The 24,887-nt window shown below is 47.9% G+C and overlaps 1 protein-coding gene across 19 annotated transcripts in view; it reads right to left on the reverse strand.

The window, feature by feature from the left end:
• Window positions 1-3: 3 nt before the first annotated feature.
• The window catches only part of TMCO4 (transmembrane and coiled-coil domains 4), a 130,688-nt gene continuing 105,804 nt past the window's right edge, over window positions 4-24,887 (reverse strand). For 13 of the 19 annotated variants that reach the window (XM_023551989.2, XM_064281392.1, XM_064281395.1 and 10 more), the window contains 3 exons: window positions 20,453-20,570; window positions 12,576-12,693; window positions 4-2,883 (listed from right to left, as the gene is read on the reverse strand). In XM_023551989.2, the coding sequence (XP_023407757.2) occupies window positions 2,473-2,883; window positions 12,576-12,693; window positions 20,453-20,570 (647 nt within the window). In that variant the 3' untranslated portion in view covers window positions 4-2,472. Of the gene's footprint in view, window positions 2,884-12,575; window positions 12,694-14,566; window positions 14,738-16,003; window positions 16,077-20,452; window positions 20,571-24,887 lie in introns of those variants that run through there. The other 6 variants (XR_010321316.1, XR_010321315.1, XR_010321313.1 and 3 more) reach the window with 5 other exon arrangements.

A 24,887-nucleotide genomic window follows, 5' to 3' on the forward strand; every position in this document is an offset into this window, starting at 1 on the left:
TGATTCTGACTCTTGGCAATCACATGTGTGTCAGGGTAGAACTGTGCTTCATAGGGTTTTCATGGCTGATTTTTGGAAACGGAATCACCAGACTTTTCTTCCTAGGCACCTCTGGTGGTAGACTTGAGCTGTCAACCTTTCAGTTAGCAGCCCAGTGTGTTAACCGTTTACACCAGCCAGGGACTCCTGGGTTGGCTTAGATGATTTTTAACCTGGAGTATGACTTGCTAGACAAAGTTTTAGGACCTGCCAGCCCCCTCAGGATGGCTGTATCTCCCACATAGCAGCACATAAAAGTGTTGAGCTTGGGGGTCTGCCCAGGCCTGAAATCTCTGCTCCACTGCTTACTAGCTCAGGGGCTTTGCCCAGGTCACTAACCTCTCTGAGCCACAGCAATTCTGTGTGCAAAATGGGTAATGATGCCTATCTTGTATGGTTGTCATGAGCACCCAGTAAGTGGTCCATAAGTTGTACATGCTTTTGTTTTCACTCCTGGCCATCCAGCTCCCTGGCCTCTGGCTGTCGGCAATGGATGGCTCTTGGTACCCACTGTTCTTTCTCTACTTTCCTCCTCCTCAGCCCCAGCCCAGATTCCCACAATCCCAATTCTGGTTCTCCAGCTCCTTGTTCTGGGTGCTGGGTGGGGCCTCACCCCTCAGGGACCCTCGCAGCTCTCAAGTTGCTACATTGTCTCTCCTGGGGGGTGGAGAGACAGCTGGGGGTTTCTTGCTCAACGTCAGGATGGATTTTCCTCCATCTTGGGTTTCCTTGGACCTAGAAAAGAACGAGCTGATGGAGACAGAACCAGGGCCTTGCCCCGCCCCCTTCTGGCCTTCCCTGGGGTCAGTGAGGACAGGGGAATGGTGGTCACCTGGTCAGCACAGCAGAGGTGAGGAGGAGCTGTCCCTGGTGTGGGCTGGGCCCCAGGCAGGAAGCTGGACCCTGACACAGAGGCCTTTTTGCGGAGGGGGAGCTCTCGTTCCCCGTTTACCTGCCATAGGTTCCTTTCCAGCCCGAGGTTTGTTTTTCAGTCCCCCTCCTTCTCCCCCCTCCCCAAAGTTCCATCAACCCAAACTCCTGGGGATCCTCCAAGGCTGCCCTGCCACTCTCCTTGGTGCTGATCAGACTCAACTCTGGCCCTGGCTGTGGGCCGCAGAGGGGCCATGGTGCTTGCAGGGGCTTCTCCTTGGCCCCCAGGCCTGGCCAAGCAGACTCTCAATAAACACTAGCTGAAGGCAGTGACTTGGGTGTGGACTGGATTCACCTGAGGGGTCATTTGGGATGTGAGAAGCAGCTGGTGTCATGGGAAGAGATTGGTGCTAGTGTCCTGGGTTTGGGACCTCAGGAAAGTCATTTCCCCTCTCAGGGCCTCAGTTTTCCATGCGTGACAGCAGGTGCGACTATCAGGAGCAGTTCTGTAAATATCTGTGGAATGAACAAATACAAACACCGCAGCTCTGATACTCTACGGCTCTCATTCTCCTGTGCCTCTGCCTCCTCCTACTTCTCTGCTGGGGCCTTGGCTCCCCAATCTGCATACTGGGGAGAATTCTCTCTGGCCCTGACACTCAGGGGCAGTGGGAGGAACAAAAGGGAAGGTTCCAATGGATGCAGACACAGCGGTTAAGAGCTTGGGCATAGGTGTCCGATTGACTGGGGTTTGAGACTTGGCTCCATCGCTGACCATCTGTGTGACCTTCAGTGGGTTACCTAACCTCTCTGGGCCTCAGTTTTCCCAAGTATAAAATGGAGATAACAGTAGTACTCACCTTGTAGGGTTGTGTGAGGGTCAGCTGAGACAATTCATGCATTTGGTATGAGGTAAATATTCAATGAGTGGTAGTTATTATTATTATTTATAATCAATTGTTGTTATCACCCCTGTTCCTGCTACAGGAAATCCTTCCCCTGTAGAATTCCTTCTTGTCACCAGGCCCACCTCCCACCCACACTGAAGGCTGATTCAGCATTCACTCACCACGCTCTTACAACTGTAACCAGGGCCACCGTGTTATACAACTTTGTGGGGCACTGTTCACGTCACAGTCTGTGTGACTGATGCCCCTGTGGCTGCACAGTGCTCAGTCCGCACGGTGGATACCTGGCTTTACTGACGCCTGGGGAGTGTTGGTGTGGCAGCCTTGGGCTGCAGAGAGCCCCCTGGACCTCCTGACAGACAGCCAGACGCAGACCCCACAGCTGTGGCCTGCAGTACTAAGCCTGTGGCTGGTTTCCAGTCCTGGGCTCTGAACTGTGGCTGGTTGACTTCAGTTCTCTGGCCTTGCTTCCCCAGGGAGCACAAGCCTTCTCCCTCCTCCTTCTTCCAATTCTTTCACCTCAGGAAAGGTACTTCTGGAAATTTCACACCTTCAGATCTCATGTGGGGAGCTGATGGAGGGGTGGGAGGGCTGCATAGAGAACTCTGGGAGGACGGCTCAGTTGTGGGAGGACGGCTCAGTTGTCGCATGGGGGTCAGTCCAGCCCTGGGCAGGGCCCCTGGGTCTGGCTGGCACAGTCGGGGCAGCCCAGTGGGTTGGGGTCCACGCTGTGGCTGCAGATACGGGGGTTCTCGATGGGGTTGATGGCAGCAGGAGGGGAGGCTTCTTCAGGTTGGTCCAGGCCTGTTGGCACCTTGGTTTGGCTGGGATTGGTGCATGTGGGAACTTTAGGGGTGTCCTCGGGGGTGAGACCCCGGGCTTGCTCATCCTGGTGGGTGGTCTCGCCTAATGACGACGAGGGGGCTGCCGCCTGGTGAGGCTCCTCTTGGGGTCGGCTGCCTGGGGCCAGCAAGAGGCCCTTCTCATCCCAGCCTGGCTTGGTGCGAATGCCTACAGACTTCAGAATGACATCCATCTTCTTGGCATAATCCAAGTGGCCGCTGACCTGCAGAAGGACAATGAGTGAGGGCCATGGTGGGTGGGTAGAGGCTGGCCCTCCCGGGGGCCCAAGTGCAGCTCAGCCAATGAATTGCCAATCCCACGACTCTAACCCTCAGTGCTGCCCAGATCTGGAGTGGGGTGGGGATGTTCAAGTTCAAGGCTGTTCTAGAATTTATTAAATAAAGATGAAGAAAGTTTCTCTAAAAAATCTAGGTCCTCTTGGCACAGGAAGGAACCTCCTGGTGGACAGAAAGCTGGGATGGAAGTTCTCACTCCCTGGCTGCAGCTTGAGGCTACAGTGGAAGGGCTCTGCTGCTCACACAGCGGTGGGACCTTGGGCAAGTCCCATATCCCTCTGATCCTCATTTGTCTCAGTGGTCAAATGGGGACAGTAACTACATCAGAGGGTTGCTCTGAGTTAAACGAGATAATGCCAAGAAAGTGCTTCACACAGTTATTCTCCCAAGAAAAGCCCCCAAACTGAAAATAAAGCAATGACACAGATTGCAAGGTAAGGTACCTTCTATGATTCACTGTCCTCCTTCTTAGTCATAAGAACCCCAATTTATACATCCCCCAGCCTCTCTTGCAGTTAGGTATGGACTTGTGACGTTTTGGTCAATGAGATAAAGCAGGGGTGTTATGTGGTGCTCCTTGGAAATCTCTTTTAAGGGTTGGGGGGGGTGCTCTTCTCCCATTTCCTCCTCCTTGCTAGCTGGAATTCAGATGTAATGGCTGGGGCTTCAGCAGCTATTTCGTGCCTGAACTGCTTCTGGATTTCTTTTACAAGACATTATAAACCCTTGTGTGTTTAAGCCACTTTAGTTGGGCCTGAATCTTGACTAAGACAAAGGCTAAGAACTCAGAAGTGCCCACCCCCTTCTTCGGAGAATAGAGACACCCGCATTTTTGTATTGAGATGTGTCAGTGAGTGAAAAGTAGGGGGTGTGATTGGACTACCTCATGCCTAAATATAATAATGGACACACACACACACACAAAACAGCTGCTGTAGAGTCAATTCTGATTCATGGTGACCCCATGTGTGTCACAGTAGAACTGTGCTCCACAAAGTTTTCAACGGCTGATATTCTGAAAGTAGATGCCAGGCCTTTCTTCTGAGGTGACTCTGACCTTCCAGTTAGCAGTCAAGTGTGTTAGCTGTTTATACCACTCAAGGACTCCAATAATGGACATGTTGCTATGTGTCGTTGAGTCGATTCCGACTCATAGTAACCCTACAGGACAGAGTAAAACTGCCCCATAGGGTTTCCAAGGCTGCAATCTTTTTTTTTCTCTATAAATTTTATTTATTTTGTTGTTGTTGTTGAGAATATGCACAGCAAAACATACACTGATTCAATAGTTTGTACATGTTAGTTTTATCTTGGAAGAAGTAGAACCAGAATACTCCTTAGACGCAAGGATGGCCAGACTACGTCTTACATACTTTGGACATGTTGTTAGGACGGATCAGTCCCTGGAGAAGGACATCATGCTTGGTAAAGTAGAGGGTCAGCGAAAAAGAAGAAGACCCTCAACCAGGTGGATTGACACAGTGGCTGCAACAATGGGCTCAAGCATAACAATGATTGTGAGGCTGGCACGGACCAGGCATGTTTCATCCTATCGTACATAGGGTCACTATGAGTTGGAACCGATGGACGGCACCTAACAACAACAACGTGTTAGTTCAGTGACACCATCGTGTTGTGTAACTGTTCTCACCCACCTTTTCTGAGTTGTTCCTCCCCCATTAACATAAACTCACTGCCCTATAAGGTGCATCTCTCTAATGGCTAATGGCCGGGAGCATTTCCTTATGTGTCTGTTAGCTACCCAGATGTCTTCTTTGGTGATGTGTCTGTTCATATCCTTTGCCCATTTTTTAATTGGATTGTTTGTGTCTTCATTGTTGAGGTGTTGAAGTTTTCTATACATTTTAGCGATTAGACCCTTGTTGGATATGTCACAGCCAACAATTTTTTTCCCAATCTGTAGGTTCTCTTTTTACTCTTATGGAGAAGTCTTGTTGAGCATAAGTGTTTAATTTTTAGGAGGTCCCATTTATCTAGTTCATCTGCTCTGTGTGCATTTCTAGTTATGTTTGGTATTTTATTTATGCCATATATTAGGGCCCTTAATGTTGTCCCTATTTTTCCCTCCATGATCTTTACAGTTTTAAGTTTTATATTTAGGCCTTTGACCCATTTTGAGTTAATTTTTGTGTATGCTGTGAGGTATGGGTTCTGTCTCATTTTTCTACAGATAGATATCCAATTTTGCCAGCACCATTTGATAAGAGACTGTCTCTTCCCCATTTAATGGACTTTGGTCCTTTGTCGAAGATCAGCTGTCCATAGGTGGATGGATTTACGTCTAGGTTCTCATTCTGTTCCATTGGTCTGTGTGTCTGGTGTACCAGTACCAGGTTGACTACCATGACTGTACAGTAGGTTCTGAAATCAGGTAGTGTGAGGCCTCCTACTTCGTTCTTCTTCTTTAATAATGCTTTAATTATTTGGGGCCTCTTTCCGTCCCATGGAAACCCTAGCGGTGTAGTGGTTAAGAGTTCAGCTGCTAACCAAAAGGTCGGCAGTTCGAATCCACCAGGCAGTCCTTGGAAACCCTATGGGGCAGTTCTACTCTATTCTGTAGGGTCGCTATGAGTTGGAATTGACTCAACGGCATTGGGTTTGGTTTTTTTCCCCTTCCATATAAAGTTAGTGATTAGTTTTTTCATTTCATTGAAGAATGTTGTTGGGATTGGGATCAGGATTGCATTATATGGGTAGTGCTGACATTTTCACAATATTAAGTCTTCCTGTCCAAGAGCATGGTATGTTTTTCCATTTATCTAGGTCTCTTTGGTTTCTTGCAGGAGTGTTTTGTAGTTTTCTTTTGTATATGTCTTTTATGTCCCTGGTTAGATTTATTCCTAAGTATTTAATCTTTTTGAGGCCTACCGTAAAATCTATTGTTTTCCTGATTTCGTTTTCCAAGTTCTCCTTGTTGCTGTAGAGGAATCCAGCTGATTTTTGTATGTTGATCTTGTATCCTGCCACTTTGCTGAATCCTTCTGTTAGTTTCAGTAGATTTCTTGTTGAAATCTTTGGAATTTTCTATATATAAGATCACATCATCTGGAATAGGGATAGTTTTACTTCTTCCTTACCAATTTCGATGCCCTTTATTTCCTTTTCTTGCCTTATTGCTCTAGCTAGGACGTCCAATACAAAGTTGAAAGACAGTATTGATAAAGGACATCCTTGTTTGGTTCCCATTCTCAAGGAGAATGTTTTCAGTCTCTCTCCATTGAGGATACTGTTGTCTGTTGGCTTTGTATAAATGCCCTTTATTATGTTGAAGAATTTCCCTTCTATTCTTATCTTGCCAAGCGATTTTATCAGGATTCGGTGTTGGATTTTATCAAATGCCTTTTTTGCATCATTGAGATGATCATGTGAGTCTTTTCCTTTGTTTCATTTATGTGGTGGATTACTGTGATTGACTTTCTAATGATGAACCATCCTTGCATGTCTGGATGAATTCCACTCAGTAAAAGAACAAACCAAAACAAAACCCACTGCTGTCAAGTAGATTCCGACTCACAGCGACCCTATAGAACAGAGTAGAACTGCCCCATAGAGTTTCCAAGGAGTGCCTGGTGTGTCTCAACTGCCAACCTTTTGGTTAGCAGCCATAGCACTTAACCACTATATCACCAGGGTTTCCACTTGGTAGTGATGTATTATTTTTTTGATATGTGGTTGAATTCTATTGGCTAGAGTTTTGTTGAGAATTTTTGCATCTATATATATCAGTCTGTAGTTTTCTTTTTTAGTGATGTCTTTGCCTGGAGTTGGTATCAGGGTTATGCTGGCTTCATATAATGAATTCAGGAGTGTTTCTTCCTTTTCTATTCTCTGAAATAGTTTGAGTAGTACTGGTGTGAGCTCTTCTCTGAATGTCTGGTGGAATTCTCTGGTGAAGTCATCTGGGCTGGGGATTTTTTTGTTGGGCTAGGCTGTAATCTTTACGGAAGCAGGTCACCAGGTCTTTTCTCCCGACGAGCAGCTGGTGGATTCAAACCACCAACCCTTCGGTTAGTAGCCGAGTGCTTAACCATTGCAACATAAAAAAACATAGTAGGTACCTAATGCATTGTAGCAAATAAGTGTATTGGAAATATTCCTTTGACAAGTGTCAGCTGCTAATTGGAATCCCTGGGTGGTGCAAATGGTTAACGTGCTCAGCTGCTAACCAGAAGGTTAGCGGTTCAAGTCTACCCAGAGGTGCCTTGGAAAAAAAGCATGGAGATCTGCTTCTAAAAAATCAGCCACTGAAAACCCTGTGGAGTACACTTCTACTTTGACACACATGAGGTCAACGTGAATTGGCATTGACTCAATAGCAAATGGTGGTGGTAGTATCAGCTGCTAACTGCCACTTTATAGATGAAGAAACTGAGCCATAGAGAGGTCAAGTGACTTGCCCAAGATTATACAGCTAGAACATGGCAGAGCTGGGATTTCAGTCCAGATCGGTCTGTCTCTAAAGCCTGTGCTCTTTCATAGAAAGCAATGGGGCGGAGGCGCTTAAAAATTATTTCCATTTTACAGATGAGGACAGTGAAGCCCAGAGAGGGGCAGTGGTTTACCTAATGACACACAGCACGTGACCAGCAAAGCCGTGTGCTGTGCTTGAGAGGCCATGTGTGGAGGCTGCTTAGCTCAGATCTCTCTGAAATCGAGCCTCCCTCTCCCCGCAGCTGTCTAGGGGGCCTACACGAGTGCCACAGGCAAGCACGAGGCAGAACATTCCTCTGAGGCTGAGGGGAAGGTTTTTATTTAAAAAGAGGACAGGAAAACACTGGGGAACCTCAGGAAATAACACAAAGACTCTGCTTTTCTATTTGAATCACAAATCACGTTGAGTTATTCAAATGATTTTTCAAGAACATGAAAAAGGCAATTCCCTACACAGTTTTGTTATTGTCTCACTACCCAGAACCTGCCTACATTTTGTTCCTTTCCTTACAAACACATTTAAACAGTTTTCAGTGAAAATACACACACAAGTAAGTGGCTTTTTCAGGCCTTGGGTTCTGGGCAGGAGTCTGGGTGGCATAAACAGTTTTAATCCTTTGGTGACCCAATTATTTTCTGCTTTGAATTTTTTGTTGATACCATGTGTTTTCATTAATGGAAGCACGCTGAATCATTGAGTGTGCCTGAATTTTGGTAGGTAGTATGGATTTTTTTTTTCTTGCCCCCTCCCCAAGCCTACCCTAAGTACCACTAATTATACCCCAGAGTCCCCACTGGGGTCTGTTGGTACGTATGTGTAACAAATAAAAATTTTCAACATTTCTATTTTTCCTACCACAAATTCAGACACCTCATACAATACCCTATAAAAACAGTACTTTGCAGTATGCTCCCGTTTCTTTGGTTTCAAACAGCCGTAAAGGCCCTGCCTTGTGGTAGCACACACTGTCAGTGGTGCAGCAGCTTCCCAATAAACCCCAGAGGCTGAAAAATTCCATGGTCACTATATGTACAACTGGGCACAAAAGGGTTAAGCGCTTCACTCTCCAACCTTCCAGTTAGCAGCAGAGTGCGTTAGCCATCTGCAATACCAGGGCCTTTGAAAGGTTGGAGGTTTGAGTCCATCCAGGGGTGCCTCAGAAGAAAGGCCTGGTGATCTACTTTGAAAAATCGGCCACTAAAAGCCCTGTGGAGCACAGTTCTACTCTGCCACACGTGAGGTCACCATGAGTCGGAGTTAACTGCAACTGGGCTGACACACAGAAGGTGCTGCATCAGTATGAGTTTCCTCTGAAGGGGGATGGAGACTAGGAAGTTAGCTGGGCTGATCCATTTGGAGGCTGAATTCGTTGAAACCTCACACCCACAGGAACAGACAAGAACTGCCTCCCTAAACCTTTTTAATATTGGTGAAGGGCTGGAGCCAGGGCTGTGTGGAGACTGTGGCCACTGGCTGTAGCTGATTCCAGATGGAAATCTCACCTTGCAGCTATCCTAGAACATACACCTCAGCCTCCTTGGCTACAGGCTGGTTGGGGTCTAACCAACCCTAGTCCCAGAGCTGTCATTCTGCAAAGATGCAGAGGGAGAAGTCGCTGGCACAAAGTTTCAGTTTTGCGCTTAGCCAGAGGGATGAGAGAGCAGGGGTGAGGAGGGTGGGAAAGAATCTCTTCTTAGCATGGGAAGTTCTGGCTTAGCTGATGCTGGCTAGAGACTTCAGCCCGTGACCAGCTCCTGGCTGTCTTGATTAAGATTTGCCCCCTGCCCAGATACACACTGGATGTCACTTGTATTGAGAATCCTTCCCTGACCTTGCCATGCTGGTTAGGGTCTCTCCAGGGGCTCCCAGTAATGGCACTCATTAAACTCCATTAACTCACCTCTGCTCCCTGGAAGCTAGCCCCACACATTGTGGGTGCTCAGGGGTCACCAGATACACACAGACATGAATGGGCCTTGGCACTTTCTGTTTCCTGCCTTACAACACACCTCAGCTTGCTTATACCGAGGCTACTACTACCACCTCTGCCTGCCCCAGCAACTCCTTCCAAGCCTATCAGGCCCCCTTGGCTTCCTTCATTTCTTGGGCCTCAGTTTCCTCATCTGTAAAATGGGGCTAATACAGCTACTTACATCACATGAGCTGAACTGTGAGGATTCAATGAGATCAGACATGTAGCAGGCTTATTGGCACAGAGTTAGAGGTAACTGTCTGGAAGCTAAACAGACGCATGAATATAGGCAGAACAAACGCAGTGGTTAAGTGCCAATAGGTTCCCTGGGTTCATCGGCTCTACCACTCATTTGTTGTGCCACCTTCTGCAGCCTCAGTTTCCACATCTGTAAACTGGGGTCATTATGCTTACTTCATGGGACCGCTATGAGGATCAAATGAGATAATACCTGTAAAGCACCCACGAAGAGCAATACCTGGCACATAAAGGTTGGCTGGGATTGTTACTATTATTGTCTACTTTTTGCCAAGCCCTGTGCTATGTCCTAGAAGCCAGCTGGCATTTCCTTTGAAACTTGAAGTGTCTTGTCCTGAACTAGGCTCTGCCTCCCAGAAGCCTCACAAGTTGGTGTCTGCTCTGGGATGGCAGAATCCCCTGCCTGTCACAACCCTGTCCCCACGCAGGAGAGGGGAAAGGCAGGAAGGCCTGGCTGTGGTGGGCTTCATTCTCTCAGGAGATGTCTGCCTGTCTGAGACGGGGCCAGCCTGAGTGGGCTTGTCCTGAGATCAGGAGCTACCTCGGCCAATCTGGGGTTGGGGTGGGGAGGGCAGGTGTCTGAGATGGTTCACAGAGGGCCCTGCTGGTGCCCATCCTGCAGTGAGTGTCTCTGCTCTGAGCCAAGGGCAGCTAGTGTTTCCCCAACAGCAGTCCTGGGAGCTGCTCTGCCAGCCACCTCTCCTCCAGTGAGATTTTTCAAGGAAAACAGGAGGGCATCACAGAGGCAATGGTAATTATCTCTAATTGTCCAGAAGAGGAAAGCACTGCTTTTTGTGATGAGCTCGTAATGTGATAAAGAGGTATTATTCGGCAGGAGCTGGGAAGCTGCCACCCTGACAGTGTGAAGAGGGAAAGAAGATACAAAAGTTGGAAGGACCTGACAGTGGTGGCAGGGGCAGGAGAGGGGGAACTAGCACTAAATGAGGGCCTACTACATGCCATGCATCTGGAAGGTAGGTGATGTCTCACATTTCATGGATGAGGAAACTGAGGCACAGAGAGGTTAAGTAGTTGGCCTAGGTCACATAGCTGGCAAACCTGTGACTGAGCCAGGATTCTAAGCTGGGTCTCTCTGGTACCAAAGGCTGTGTTTGTTTCACTGTATCCCATCAGGGGCCTCCCCCTAGCAGAAGCTGGACCTTGTGAGGGCTTTGTGGCATTTCATTTCAAAGGAACTTTTAGCTCTTCCTCCTTATGTTTGATTCTTCTGGAAGGTCTGCTGACATCTGTTCACCATGGGTGACCCTGCTGGTGTGGGAAATACTGGTGGCATAGTTACCAGGAAGCACAGCAATACATAAGCCACCACAGTACGAAAAACTCCCAGAATGTTCCTTGGAAGCAAAGATGGCAAAATTTGGCTTGGTTACTTTGGACATGTCATCAAGAAAGACCAAACACTGGAAAAGAACATCCTGTTTAGTAAGGTAGATGGTCAGTGAAAACGAGGGAAACACTCCATGAGATGGATTGATACAGTAGCCACAACGATGGGCTCACACACACCAGTGATCATGAAGACGGCACAGGATCACGTAACATTTCATTCTGTTGTGTGTGGGGGTCAAAATGAGTCAGTGCCAACTTGATGGCAGCAAACAGCAATAAATACCTTCCGTATGGGGTTACTGTGAGGTTTACATCAGATGGGGCAAGTGTGTCAGGGATACAGACAATCTAAGAATCCTGTAGCTCTAGGAGTAGAAGCTCTTATCTGTCCTGGGGAAGGAGAGATGGGTTTCATGAGTGGATGAGTCTAGAAACTCCTCTTATTCTTGGGCCAACACCAGCCCCTGGGAAGCTCCTGGTTAGGAAAGCATGGGGCTGCTTCCTTTGTGTTCCTCAGGTAGGTTAGGACTTACGTGTTAGGGCCCTGGGAGTTTAGGGGAGCAAAGATGCAAGCGAAGATGAATTGGCTCCAGCAACATGGTGGAAGGCTGGAGTAAGAGGCCCAGGGATCCTTTGAGAAAGGCCATGGCGAATGGACTTCAGAGGCAGCAGTGCCTGGTGGTTTTGTTTTTTTTTTAGTACGAGAATTTCCCTATGTTATCTTCAAATCCTCAGTCAAGCCTCCATGTGATGGCTGAGTATTAGCCATGCTGGGGAGGGGGGCGGTGGTGTCAGCAGGTGGGGATGGTTGGTGCACCAGCAGTTGATACTGGAGAAGGGAGAAGCCAGCATATTCCACAGAGTCCCCTGCCCTGGAGGACTTTGCAAATGCCCAGAGAGGGGCCTGGCCTTCCTGCAGTCAGGCAGGATGGTGGCTCAGACAACCCTTCTGCAGATCCTGGGGAAACTGGGCTACGCTTGGGCAGCTCTTGGCACTTGATAAATGGTGGCCAACAATGTGATACTCAGAAACCAAAGTTCTTATTGTCATGGGCCCTCGCATCACAAGGATTTGCACTGCCTGAAGTCTGCCTGTGGTTGCAGCTGCTGCTCACTACGCTCACCTCACCCTCCTCTGGAACGTGGGCCCTTCTCCCACTGTTTCTTATAGCCACCCGAGCAGGGCTATGTCCATGGGCTTTAGGCCTGGGCTTGAGTCTGGCTCTGCCTCTTTCCAGCTGTATGTTCCTGGGCAAGTTCCTTAGCCTCTCTAAGCCTCAGTGTCCTCATCTGTACAATGGGAATACTAATGCCTGTAAAAGGCCTGGGGTTGAGGTGGCCACTCAGTGAGTGTCCATACATGAAGCTATTAACTCCCTCTGGTAGACAGGTGGCAGGTAGATGAGGCCTGGAGACAAAAGAAGGTGCTGGTACATGGGAACTATTCCTTTCACAAGCGAATTCTTTTTGGTGGAAAATGGGCCAGGGGCCAGTGCCCCTGGGGCAGGGTGTTGCCGGACTGGGGTAACTAAGCTCCCTGCCCCTGGCAAACACTGAGCCCTGAGAGGGGCCAGGCCGATACTCACCACCGAGGACAGGTCCACGTTCTCCACCCTCCTGTCTTCCAGCTGTACAGGCTGCAGGCCAGCCACACGCAGCTGCACCGAGGATGTGCGGTACACGAAGCTCAGCAGCCAGTCTCCCCTGTGGGCAGGTGGAGAGAGAGCATCAGCCTCCAGAGGGCAAGGATGAACCCAGGGAAGTCTGGTGGGATGGTGCTTCTGCAGGAAACCAGGGCCCCAATTGTGCCTGCCCGCCTGTCGGAAGTAATGAGACACCCTTGCAGTGCTTCCTGAGAGCCAGGTACTGCAATACAGGCTTAGAGGGACCACATTATTAGGCAAATGCCATGTTAACGCTGTGAGAGCCGAGAACAGTGCCTGGCCCTCACTAGGTGACTGTCGAGTGAATGAATGAGGAAATGGGGGTAAAGTTCTTGACAAGTCAGCCTGTTGCTCAGGAGAGCTGCTCTTAACTGGGGGTGAGGTTCCAGTTCCCTGGGGTAGAAGCAGGGGGCCCTCCTGGGAGGAGGAGCTGGGGGGAAGGGAAGGACTGTGAGGAGCTGTCCCCCTCATGCTCTGTGGGGGGAACTCTGAGCTCTCTATCTATGAGCTGGGGGGACCAGCTCTGCTTTCTGAGGACAGACCTGGCCCAGCCTACAGGTCCTCCCTGTCCCCAGCCACACCTTAGAAGGCGTGGATGGCTGTCCAGGTGGGCCACAGCCCTGAAAACACTCCTCCACCTGCACAGGTGCTGTGAACCCCACTCCACCCACACACACCCCCTCCTAGCCAAACACGCTCCACATTCTCTAGAGAAAGCAAGCCTGGGCCCTCTGCTGTCTGTTTCTTCAGGTGCAACAAGCAATGCTCACGGGAGACATGTCTGGAGGGGCCACAAGACAACCACCCTCTCAAACCTCAGGATTTTATGCTGGTTGAGCCGGGACGCCCAAGAGCTGTGTGTGGGCCTTGCTGCTCAGCAAGTGCATGGATGTGCTCATTTGTTCTCCTGCGTCCAGGATTGAGCTCCAACATCTAGGTGTCTATGGGGCAGTTCTACTCTGTCACATGGGGTGGCCATGAGTCGGAATCCACTCACTGGCACCTAACAACAACCAGGTGAGCCCAATGCGCATCAAAGTTTGGGAAACACTGGCCTTGGGCAGGGATCGGCTAACTAGGTCTGTGGGCCAAATCCAGCCTGTTTTGTAAGGGGCTAAGAATGGTTTTTACATTTTTAAAGAGTTGTAAAGAAACAAACAACAAAAAGAATATGCAAAAGTGATTGCATGTGTGCAAAGCCTAAAATGTTTACTGTCTGGCCCTTCATAGTGTTTGCTGACCCTTGACCTAGGGCATTTCCACTAGGGATCAAGGAGGACATCAGAGGAGGCTGCCTTCCCCTGGCCCAGACATCACCTTCCTCCCATTCCCGGCCCCTGGCTCTGGTCCGAGCTCTCTGGGCCTGCCCCCCTCTTTGCTATTTCTGAGCTGCTTCACCTGCATTGATTCATTGAATCTTCACAAGCCCTGCAAGGTAGGAGTGATCGTTTGGGAGAACAACCTTCTGGGTGTGCTTGGGACTGAGGGGTTTCTCAGGATGTAGGAAAGTCCAGACAAACTGGGATAAACAGTGCCCCCAGATTAGCTCCATTCACAGATGAGGAAGCCTGGACTGCAGAGGTGAAAGCCTGCTCAAAGCCTCACAGATGTTATGTAGCAGAACCAGGATGGGCAGACATGTCTGCGGGACTTCAGGGCCACGCTTGTCCCACTGGGCCATGCTGCTTCTTGAGTAGTGGACCCAAACTCTCCCTTCCTTCTTGTATGATCAGCTTGCTCAAGCTGAGAAACTATTAAAAGGCACAAGCACATTCACGGATGACAGTCAACTGAACGTCATCAATGGATGCTAAACCCATTGGGGGAAAGGTGTTGGGGAGCAGAAGAGTCACTTGGTTCGCATCACCCATGGATTACTTTTTAATCATGAAAGAAAAAAAATGTGCTTTTACAATGGAGAGCGCTGACAGGCCAAGACCTTCCACAGAGCCGTGGAGGTGACGTTATATCCTCAGTGCCACTCAGGGGGAGACACATCGTCACCGGTGTTCTTGCCAGATATGTCTGACCTAAATCCAATCAGGAGGAAACAGGTGAATCCAGAATTGAGATGTCCAGGCCTCCTGTTACCAAGAACAAGGGAGGAGAGGGGACTGTTGAGTGGATAGGGGCACTAGAGAGGTATAACTGCCACATGCCTCCTCTGAAACCTGTCTACCATGGGTGACCCTGCTGGTATTTGAAATACCGGTGTCATAGCTTGTGAACCTGGAGGGGACCCTGAGGTGGGGGAAACCCACCTATAAAGGACCCTTTGGGTAAATAGCAAAACGGGAATGTGACCATATGTTGGCTGATGTTAACTGAATTAATGTTGATTTTCTTCTATGTGGTAATGGTGTGGTGGTTGTGGGAGATGAGTGTTGAAATCTTTAGGAGTGGAGGTCATGCTATCTGCAGCCTCCTTGGAGATGGCTGGACAAAAAGGAACTGTGTGTGTGTTTGTGTGTGTAGTGATGGAGTGGGTGTGCAAGATGTTAACTTAATTTGGTGAATCTACGTGAAGCCTATTGTCATGGATTGAATTGTGTCCCCCAAACGTATCTGTTAACTTGGCTAGGTCATGATTCTCAGTATTGTATGATTGTTTACCATTCTGTCAATCTGATGTGATTTCCCCATGTGTTGTAAATCCTATCACTATGATGTTAATGAGATGGATTAGTGGCAGTTATGTTGATGAGATCTACAAGATTAAAAAAAACAAGATTACATAGTTTCTTAAGCCAATCTCTTTTGAGACATAAAAGAGAGAAGCCAGCAGAGAGACAGGGGGACCTCATACCACCAAGAAAGCAGTGCCGGGAGCAGAGTGTGTCCTACGGACTCAGGGTTCCTGTGTGGAGAAGCTCCTAGTCCAGGGGAAGGGTGATGACAGGGACCTTCTTTCAGAGCTGGCAGAGAGAGAAAGCCTTCCCCTGGAGCCGACGCCCTGAATTTGGACTTCTAGCCTACCAGACTGTGAGAAAATAAATTTCTGTTTGTTAAAGCCACCCACTTGTGGTACTTCTGTTATAACAGGACTAGGTGTCTAAGACAGCTATGCAGTTCATTGGACTGTTCTCTCCACTTTTTTGTGGGTTTGAAAATTAAAAAAATAGAAGACACGCAGATGATAAAACAAATCAGTCTTAGAATAAATAAAACTGAAATGCTCCTTGGAAGCGAGGCTGGTGAGACTTAGTCTTGCTTCCTTTGGATATGCCATCAGCAAAGACCAGTTGCTAGAGAGAGACATCATGTTTGGTTAAGTGGAGGGTCGGCGGAAACGAGGCAAACCCTCATGAGATGGATTGACACAACAGCCACGACAATGGACTCAAACCTACCAGTGATCATGGAGATGGTGCGGGACCGGGCGACATTTTGTTCTGTTACACGTAAGGCTGCCACGAGTCACAGCTGATTTGATAGCAACCAACAAAAACAAGGTGATGAAACTAAGTATCGACACTGATGGAAGGCTAATAACTGCTTGGCCGTATACGGGTCTGCCCCAGTCAACCCCGCCCATTCAGTGTGCCCTAAGGTCTTATCACTGGGCTCACTCCATCTCTGGTTACCCCGTCATGGACTAGAATCAGCCCTGGCTATAGCTGCTTTCCCCATCACCTTTTGTAGGCTGGGAAGCAAATTATACACAGGAGAGGGGCAGACTTGCAGTCAGAGACCTGGGATTAAATCCCAGTTCTGCCATTGACTAGCTCTGGGTACACTGCTGTGCCTCAGTTTCCTCACCTGTGAGTATCCAGTACGGAAAAGTGGACAGAGGGCCTAGTTTACAGAGGGGTAATGGCTGCCCAGCCAGGAGAGCCCAGCTCAGTATTAGAGGCCTAGGTTGTTCCTCAGTTCCTTAGTTCTCTTTAATCAGTAGTTCTCAGAGTGGGGTCCCTAGACCACCAGCATCAGCATCACCTGGGAACCTGTTAGAAATGCAAATTCTGGGAGCTAGCCCAGACCTCCTGAATTGAAACCGGTGGGGCCCAGCAGTCCCTGTTTAACTGAACCTGTCTGATTGTGATGGCCTACATGTTGCTATGATGCTGGCAGCTATAGCAATGGTATTTCAAATACCAGCAGGGTTACCCATGGTGGACAGGTTTCAGCTGAGCTTTCAGAATAAGACAGACTAGGAAGAAAGGCCTGGAGATCTATTTCCAAAAATTAGCCAGTGAAAACCTATGTGTCACAATGGAACATCGTTCAACTCACTTGCTTTGGACAAACCATCAGGAGGGATAAACTGCTAGCGGAGGACATCATGTTTGGTGAATTAGAGGGTCAGTGAAGGTGAGGGAGACCCTAAGTGAGATGGATCGGCACAGTAGCCATAATGATGGACTCGAAGATGCCAGCAATCACGACACAGATGCGGGACTGGGCAATGTTTAGCTCTGTTGTACATAAGGTCACTGTCATGGATTGAACTGTATCCCCCAAAAATACGTATATCAATTTGGCTAGGCCATGATTCCCAGTATTGTGTGATTGTTCACCGTTTTGTCATCTGATGTGACTTTCCTATGTGTTGTAAATCCTGTCTCCACGATGTTGATGAACTGGGATTAGCAGCAGTTACGAGGCAGGACTCAATCTACAAGATTGGACTGTGTTTGAGTCAATCTCTTTTGAGATATAAAAGAGAGAGGCGAACAGAGAGACACGGGGACCTCATACCACCAAGAAAGCAATGCCTGGAGCAGAGCATGTCCTTTGGACCGGAAGTTCCTGCACTGAGGAGCTCCTAGACCAGGGGAAGAAGGTGAATCTAGGCGAAGCCTATTCAGACTTCTAGTCTCCCAGACTATGAGAGACTAAATTTCTCTTTGTTAAAGCAATCCACTTGTGGTATTTCTGTTATAGCAGCACTAGATGACTGAGACAGTTGCCATGAGCCAGGGTTGACTAGTGATGGCACCTATCTGTCTACTACCAGGTGACAGTGATGCATGATTCACATAGCCAAACCCTGGACTCTCCACCACTGCACTTGTAGAGGGCCTCTTGGTTCCCTCGCCAGGTCTGGAGACACCTGTGGGCAGGGGCCCTCCCAGCTTCCCATCCTACATCGCCCTTCCCACCCCCCTAACAAGACCTGGAACAGAGACTTGCATGTGGTGGCCTCTTGTCCCTGGGCTACATGGAGTCCTCCAGGGAGCTCAGAATGAAACCCTCAAACCATGGAGTGAGACAGGCCTGAGTTCACGTCCTGGCTCTGGTATGTGACCCTGTGCAAGTCACTTGCCCCTCTGAGCTTTTTCCTCACTGGGACAATAGGGAACATGAATACTGGCTTCCAGGGTTCATGCAAAGCTCAGATCAGCAAACAAATTTACAAAGAGCTTTATTAATGTAATTATAAATTTATAAATGTATTTAGTTTGGTGGTATTGGCCTGAATACCCCTGCCTGCCCCATCATGTTTAAGTAGGTTCATGGGTAACCAAAAGGCCATTGGGGGCCAAGAGTATGAATTCCCAAAAAAACCCTCCCAGTTGGAGCAAAATTGAACCGAGGAACTACGGTGATGTTTTTGTTTGTGCACTCCTTTTCTTTCCTCCTCCTCATCTTCCTTCTCCTTTCTCCTCTCTAGATAGTCGGCCCTGGATCTCACAAAATAATTGAAAATCAGGCTTATTAGCCAGCTTCGGGTTCTCAGCAGAACTGATGGTTTTAATAAGATTTTGCTGTTTTCATACTGCATACATGCAATTTTAATTCGTTCCCTTTGCTGTTAAGTACCAAAAAAAACAAAAAACCCAAAAACATGTGCTATGTGAATATGGAGTCCTGGCGGCACAGCGGTTAAGAGCTCAGCTGCTAACCAAAAGGTCAGCAGCTTGAATCCACCAGCTGCTCCTTGGCAACCCTATGGGGCAGTTCTACCCTGTCCTTGTAGGGTCGCTGTGTTGGAACCCACTCCATGGCAACAGGAAAAATGTGAAAAATATGCCCCGTAATGACAATTTTACACTGCTACTATTTATTTATTCTTTTTTTACTATTTATTGGGCACCTACTAAGTGCCAGCCCTCTTCCGATGTAATTTCATGGAACCTGTCCAGCACACCTGTGCAGGAGGGGCTGTTATTCTCATTTTATAGATGGGGACACTGTAATTCAGGGAAGTTTTTTTTTTCCCAAAGCCATACAATAGGTAAATGGCAAAACAAAACAGAAAAATCCATTGCTTTCGAGTCAATTCTGCCTTATGGTGACCCCATGTGTTCCAGGGAGCCTGTGGTGCAGTGGTTAAGAGCTGGCTGCTAACCAAAAGGTCAGCAGTTCCCATCTACCAGCCACTCCTTGGAAACCCTGTGGGGCTGTTCTACTCTGTCCTACAGGGTCTCTATGAGTCGGAATCCACTCGACAGCAACGGGTTTGGTTTTATGTGTTACAGAGTAGAACTGCCCCACAGAGTTTTCTAGGCTGTAATTTTTATGGAAGCAGACTGCCAGGCCTTTCTTCCAAAGTACTGCAGGGTGGGTTCAAACCACCAACCTTTAGGTTAGCAGTCAAGCACAAACCATTTGTGCCACCTAGGCACCTTAGGTAAATGGCAGAGCCAGGATAATCTGACACCAAAATTTCTGTCCTTTCTTTTTCTTTTCTTTCTTGTTAGTTCAGGACATGTTTTGCCAATAAGTGAGTTTGTGCCACACTTAGGAAAAAGCCTTTGGTTTTCAGAACTTCCTGGATTTTGGTATCGCAGACACGCTTTTGTGTACCTGGCTGGGATTGCTTGTTTTCCCGCTGGATTCTGGGTTCCCTGAGGGCTGGGCCTGGGTCTTGTTCCCTGCTGTGGCCCCAGCCTGGCACAAGGCTGGCACTCACAAAAAGTTTGCTGAATGAACACCCCAAGCAAGTGATAATAACAACAATAATAATAGTAACAGCATCTGACATTCACTGAGCACGTACCAATTCTGTACACTGCGTAATCGTCATCACAACACTGGGGGCGGGGTGTTACTGTGATTATACCCCTTTCATTGACGAAGACCCTGAGGCCAGCAATAGGACCCAGGTCTGTGTGATTCCACATCGTGTGCTCTTGAACACTGCCAGCCTGCCTTTGACTTCAGGGTGAAGGGACAGGCATCTTCTTAGGCGGACTGTCCTGAGGCTTGGTGGTGGCTTCATCGTTTCTCCTTCCCCAAAGCCTGGGTCACCGCCTCAGCTGAAACCCCTCAATCCTTGCTTTCAAAGCCCAAGCAAGGATTGCAAACTTCCAGCCCCATGGCCTCCAGCCTTTGCAGGCCCCTGGGTCTGCCACCCTGTTGGGTACCGGCTCCCCACCTCTGCTGGCTACCTGGGCTGTTCTCCTGCCCCTGCTCTGACAGCTCATCCCGGGCCCCTGCCTGTTCCCCTTCCTCCACCACCAAATAACTAAGATGTAAGCTTCCTAGTCAGCATTCAAAGAGCTCCAATTGGGGCCCCAGCTCTGTTCTTCAGACCAGATCCCACTCCCCCACCTCCCCCTACCCAGCTTCAATATGCTGAGCCACCCCTGGCAGCTTCTGTCACCCTGGAAGCTGGTCCCAGGCCTGACACAGGGAGGTCCTTTGCAGGGTCTTCCACCTGTTGTCAACGACCTTATGGGAATGAACGCCTCCCAGGTCAGAACATGCCTGGACTCTGTTCCTAACGGGGCCAGTGTCCCACCAGTCCCTGGGATCCTCCAGCACAGGGTCCTGGCCTCAAATCTGTGTCCTCAGCACAGGGCCCAGGTACACTAGGTGCTCAGTAAGTGTTGTCACCTCTTTACTGGCCTGACCTGCAGTAGCCATTGATGATCCTCCCGGACACCACTTTCCGGAATGTCTCCCAGTGCTTGGCTTCGCCTTCCACTGGTGCACCCAGCAGGACGACGTCCTCGATGATCCCTTGGCAGTCTGGTGAGAGACCCCAGGAAATGGGTATCAGCGTCCCTGGCCACAGTGGGTCCTGGGAGGAACTCTCTAACAGCGGTGGAGGAGATAAATGTCCCACACACAAATGTACACAGACACGTACACACACGTATGCATGAACAGAATGCACACACACATACACACCTACACACATGTATGCAGGAACAGAAGGCACGCATGCACACACAGGTGCACATAGGCATACATGCACACACACAAGCATGCACAGAAGCTCATGCAATACATACATGCAAGCACGCACCCGTGCACACGATATACACCCACATGCATGCACACAAATACATGTGCACACACAGGCACACAGACATGCAGTGATGGGGGCTTCTACTTCCTGAGTTCCAGGCTCTGGGTCAAGCCCCAATGTGCCTGATCTATTCCTGCAAAACATCGCTATCCCCATGTTAGAGTTAAGGAAAAACAAAGACATTTTCAAGATCACATGGCTAGTAACGTGCCATAGCCCGAGTTTGAACCCAAGTCTCTCTCCACGATCCACAAGGCTCACAACCAGCCATAGACTCGGATGGGACGTCTCCCTTTAGGAGACTTACAGCCCCTGGATCATTGTACACACCAGGCAGGAGACACCACAGCCTTCCTTGGCAGCAGGTGCCCTGGGGTCTGTGCAGCCTGGCGGGGAGGGGAGTGAGTCCCAGGGCAGGGAGTGGCCAGCCGTGATCCTTCTAGTTGCAGTGACCTACTGATTTGGAAATATTTTAGGTTGGGGCTATTCAAAGTGTGATCCCCAGACCAGCACTGTCCCCAGACTGTTTGTCCTGAAAGTACAGAAAGGGAGAGGAAGCACTTATTTTATCTCCTTGCAGCCTGGCGACAGCTCATGGATGGGTGTGTCAGTGAGGTGCACACTCAGCCCCTCATCCTCCATCCCCTTACTCTGCTTTAATTTTCTTCTTCTTGTGTCATTTGTTTATCATCTGTCTCCTCCTCTAAAACCAGTGAGGGCAGCGCTTCAGCTGGATCATCACAGCTGTAGGGCCAGGACTTAGAACAGCGCCTGGCACATATTTCATGCTTGATATTTGACTGAATAAGTGAATAAATCACTATCCCCCAGGAAAGTTGGTGTACGGGCTTTGGAATCGCAAAGCCCTGAGTTCGAATCTCAACTTAGTCAGTTAGGAGCTGTGCGACTTTACCCTTAATCACTTAATGACTCTGAGCCCCAAAGAAACAGTGTTACTGGCCTCTGGGGTAGGAAGACTAAGTCATGGTGTAGGGAAAGACACAGCATAGTGAATACAGAGTAAAAGTTAGCGTGTCCCCTCCCTGCCCTGTGCCCCTTCCTCCCCATACCAGCTCTTTTGCACAATTCTGAGTCCCTCATGTCTCTGGAAGCCACGTGCTCAGTGCCGCTCTGGGGAATGTGCCCAGGGAGGTCAGCTCCACCCAGCTCTGCCACTCAGTTGCTGAGTAATGCGGGACAGGTGACTTCCTCTCTCTGGGCTTTGGTTTCTAAACATAGCAGCTCCACTTCTAACGTTTTCATTTGGGTTTGCAAGTCAGAATTTGTCTGACTAAAGGTTCCAGGCTAACAAGAGTTTGAAGAACCCCTGTACCATACTCTCTGAGCTCCCATCTCATGCTGACGTTAAAAGATTCTGTGGCACAGAATTTCGACTTCACTCCTTTGGTTTCCAGGGAGATAATAATCTGGCTATAGGATTGAAAATTTCAGTAAACTGGTAGTTTATGCTGAATACCAAGGATGGACTCAGACTCCACCCCATGTAAGGGATATTTCAGGTGCTTATGTTGGTAACAAGGCTGCTGCTGAAAGGGCCCTTAGGAGATCAATTAGATTATATTCCAACCCCTTCCCTTGGCAGATGAGGAAACTGAGGTTTGGAGGATATAGAGTTTGCCCAAGGTCACAGAGCCCATGGGAATCAAAGCTGGGACCAGCACCCAGACTATGTGAGACCTGCTGCCTGGAGTCATCTCTGCTGCTCACGGTAAGAACAGGAAGAGCAGTGCGCACACAGGGACAGGGTTGGGAGATTCTCCCAAGGGAAATCCTGTCATCCTCGCTTCCAGGGGGCCAAATGGTTGTAGATGCAAGGCTAACCCCCAAGCTGAACAGTTCTCTGAGATCTGGAGAGCTTGCCATTTAGAGTGCCTTCTCTAACAGAATTTCCCCATAGCATAAGAGCTGGGATCTGCTTTTCAGCAACAGCACTGATGCCTGAAGGGCAGCCCCTTGTGGCCAGCAGTGGTGATAACACAATTCCTGATAGGGCTGCCCTGCGTAACTTATTAGGATCCTAGAAGTGGCCACAGGAAGGACAAGCCAAAAAAACCAAACTCCTTGCTCTTGAGTCGATTCTGACTCTTGGTGACCCGACGTGTTATAGAGTAGAACTGCTCCATAGGGTTTTCTTGGCTGTAATCTTTTTTTTTTTTTTTTAATTATTATTGTGTTGCTGTTAGGAACATACACAGCAAAACACCAATTCAACTGTTTATAAATTCAGCGACATTGATTACATTCTTCAAGTTGTGCAACTATTCTCAACCTCTTTTTCTGAGTTGTTCCTCTACCATTAACATAAGCCCACTGCCCCCTAGGGTCCCCTATCTAATCTTGCGAGTTGCTGTTGTCACTTTGCTCCCATATAGATAGTTCTTAAACAGCATAATGCTCAAGGCAGACATTTTTTACTAGATAAGCCAGACTGTTGTTTGGTTTTAAGAAGACTTTGGGGATATTTTTGGTTTAAGTTTTAAAAATTATCTCAGGGCCATAGTTTCAGGGGTTCATCCGGCCCCATGGCTCCAGAAAGTCTGGAGTCCATGGGAATTTGAAATTCTGTTTTATATTTTCCCCCTTTTTATCAGGATTCTTCTATAGAATCTTTGTTTGAAATGTTTAATAATGGTAGCTGGGTGCCATCCAGTTCTTCTGGTCTTATGGCAAAGGAGGCAGTTGTTCATGGAGGCAATTAGCCACACATTTCATATTCTCCTCCTATTCCTGACTCTTCTTCCTCTGTTGCTCCAGGCAAATAGAGACCAATTGTCACGCCTTGGACGGCCACTTGTAAGCTTTTAAGGCCCCAGGTACTACACAACAAACTAGGAGGTAGAGCAGAAGCACTAAACTGGTTATTAGGCCAATTAACTGGGATGTCCCATGAAACCAAATCCCATGAGATTTTTGGTTGTACATAAGCTATCTCAGCAGCTACTCTTTTTGTAGCAAGAATCAAGGCTTCATTTCTTCTACTGGCTGAGTAGTATTCCATTGTATGTATGTACCACGTTTTGTTTATCCATTCATCTGTTGATGGGCATTTAGGTTGCTTCCACTTTTGGCTATTGCGAATAGTGTTGCAATGAACATTGGTGTACAAGCCTCTATCTGAGTCTCTGCTTTCAAGTCTTTTGGGAGTGGAATTGCTGGGTCATATGGTAGTTCTATTTTTAGTTTTTTGAGGAACTGTCTCACTGCTTCCCACAATGGCTATACCATTTTGTATTCCAGCCTGTAGTGGATAAGACTTCTAATTTCTTCACTTCCTTGCCAACATTTGTTATTTTCTTTTTTTTAATCTTAATCATCCTCATAGGCGTGAAACGGTATCTCATTGTGGTTTTGATTTGCATCTCTCTGATGGCTAATGATGTCAAACATCTTTTAATGTGGTTGGTGGTCATTTGAATGTCCTCTTTGATGAAATGTCTATTCAGTTCCTTTGCCCATTTTATGATGGTTATTTGTCTTTCTGTTGTTAAGGTGTCCAAGTTTTATAAGTATTTTGGTTATCAGGTTCTTTTTGGATATATGGTTTCCAAAGACATTCTCCCAGTCAGTAGCTTGTCTTTTCACTTTTTCGGTCAAGTCTTTCGATAAGCAAAAGTTTTCATTTTTATGAGGTCCCATTTATTTATTTTGTCTTTTACTGTTTGTGCTTTTGTTATTACGCTAGATAATCCATTGTTAAAAGCTAGGCCCGATGGCGTTGCCCCTACATTTTCTTCTAAGAGTTTTATGATTTTAGTTTGCATATTTAGATACTTAATCCATTTTGAATTTGCTTTTGTGTATGGTGTTGGGCATGGATCCTGTTTCATTTTTCTGCATATGGAACTTCATTTTTGCCAGCACTATTTATTAATGAGATTCTTCTTTCCCCATTGAATGAACTTAGTACCCTTGTCAATAGTCGATTGACCATAAATGTGTGGGTTTATTTGTGGACTCTCAATTCTATTCCATTGATTTATGTGTCTATTGTTATACCAGTACCAGGCTGTTTT

The sequence above is a fragment of the Loxodonta africana genome, chromosome 3 (genome assembly GCF_030014295.1).
Source record: "Loxodonta africana isolate mLoxAfr1 chromosome 3, mLoxAfr1.hap2, whole genome shotgun sequence".
Lineage (NCBI taxonomy): Eukaryota > Metazoa > Chordata > Mammalia > Proboscidea > Elephantidae > Loxodonta > Loxodonta africana.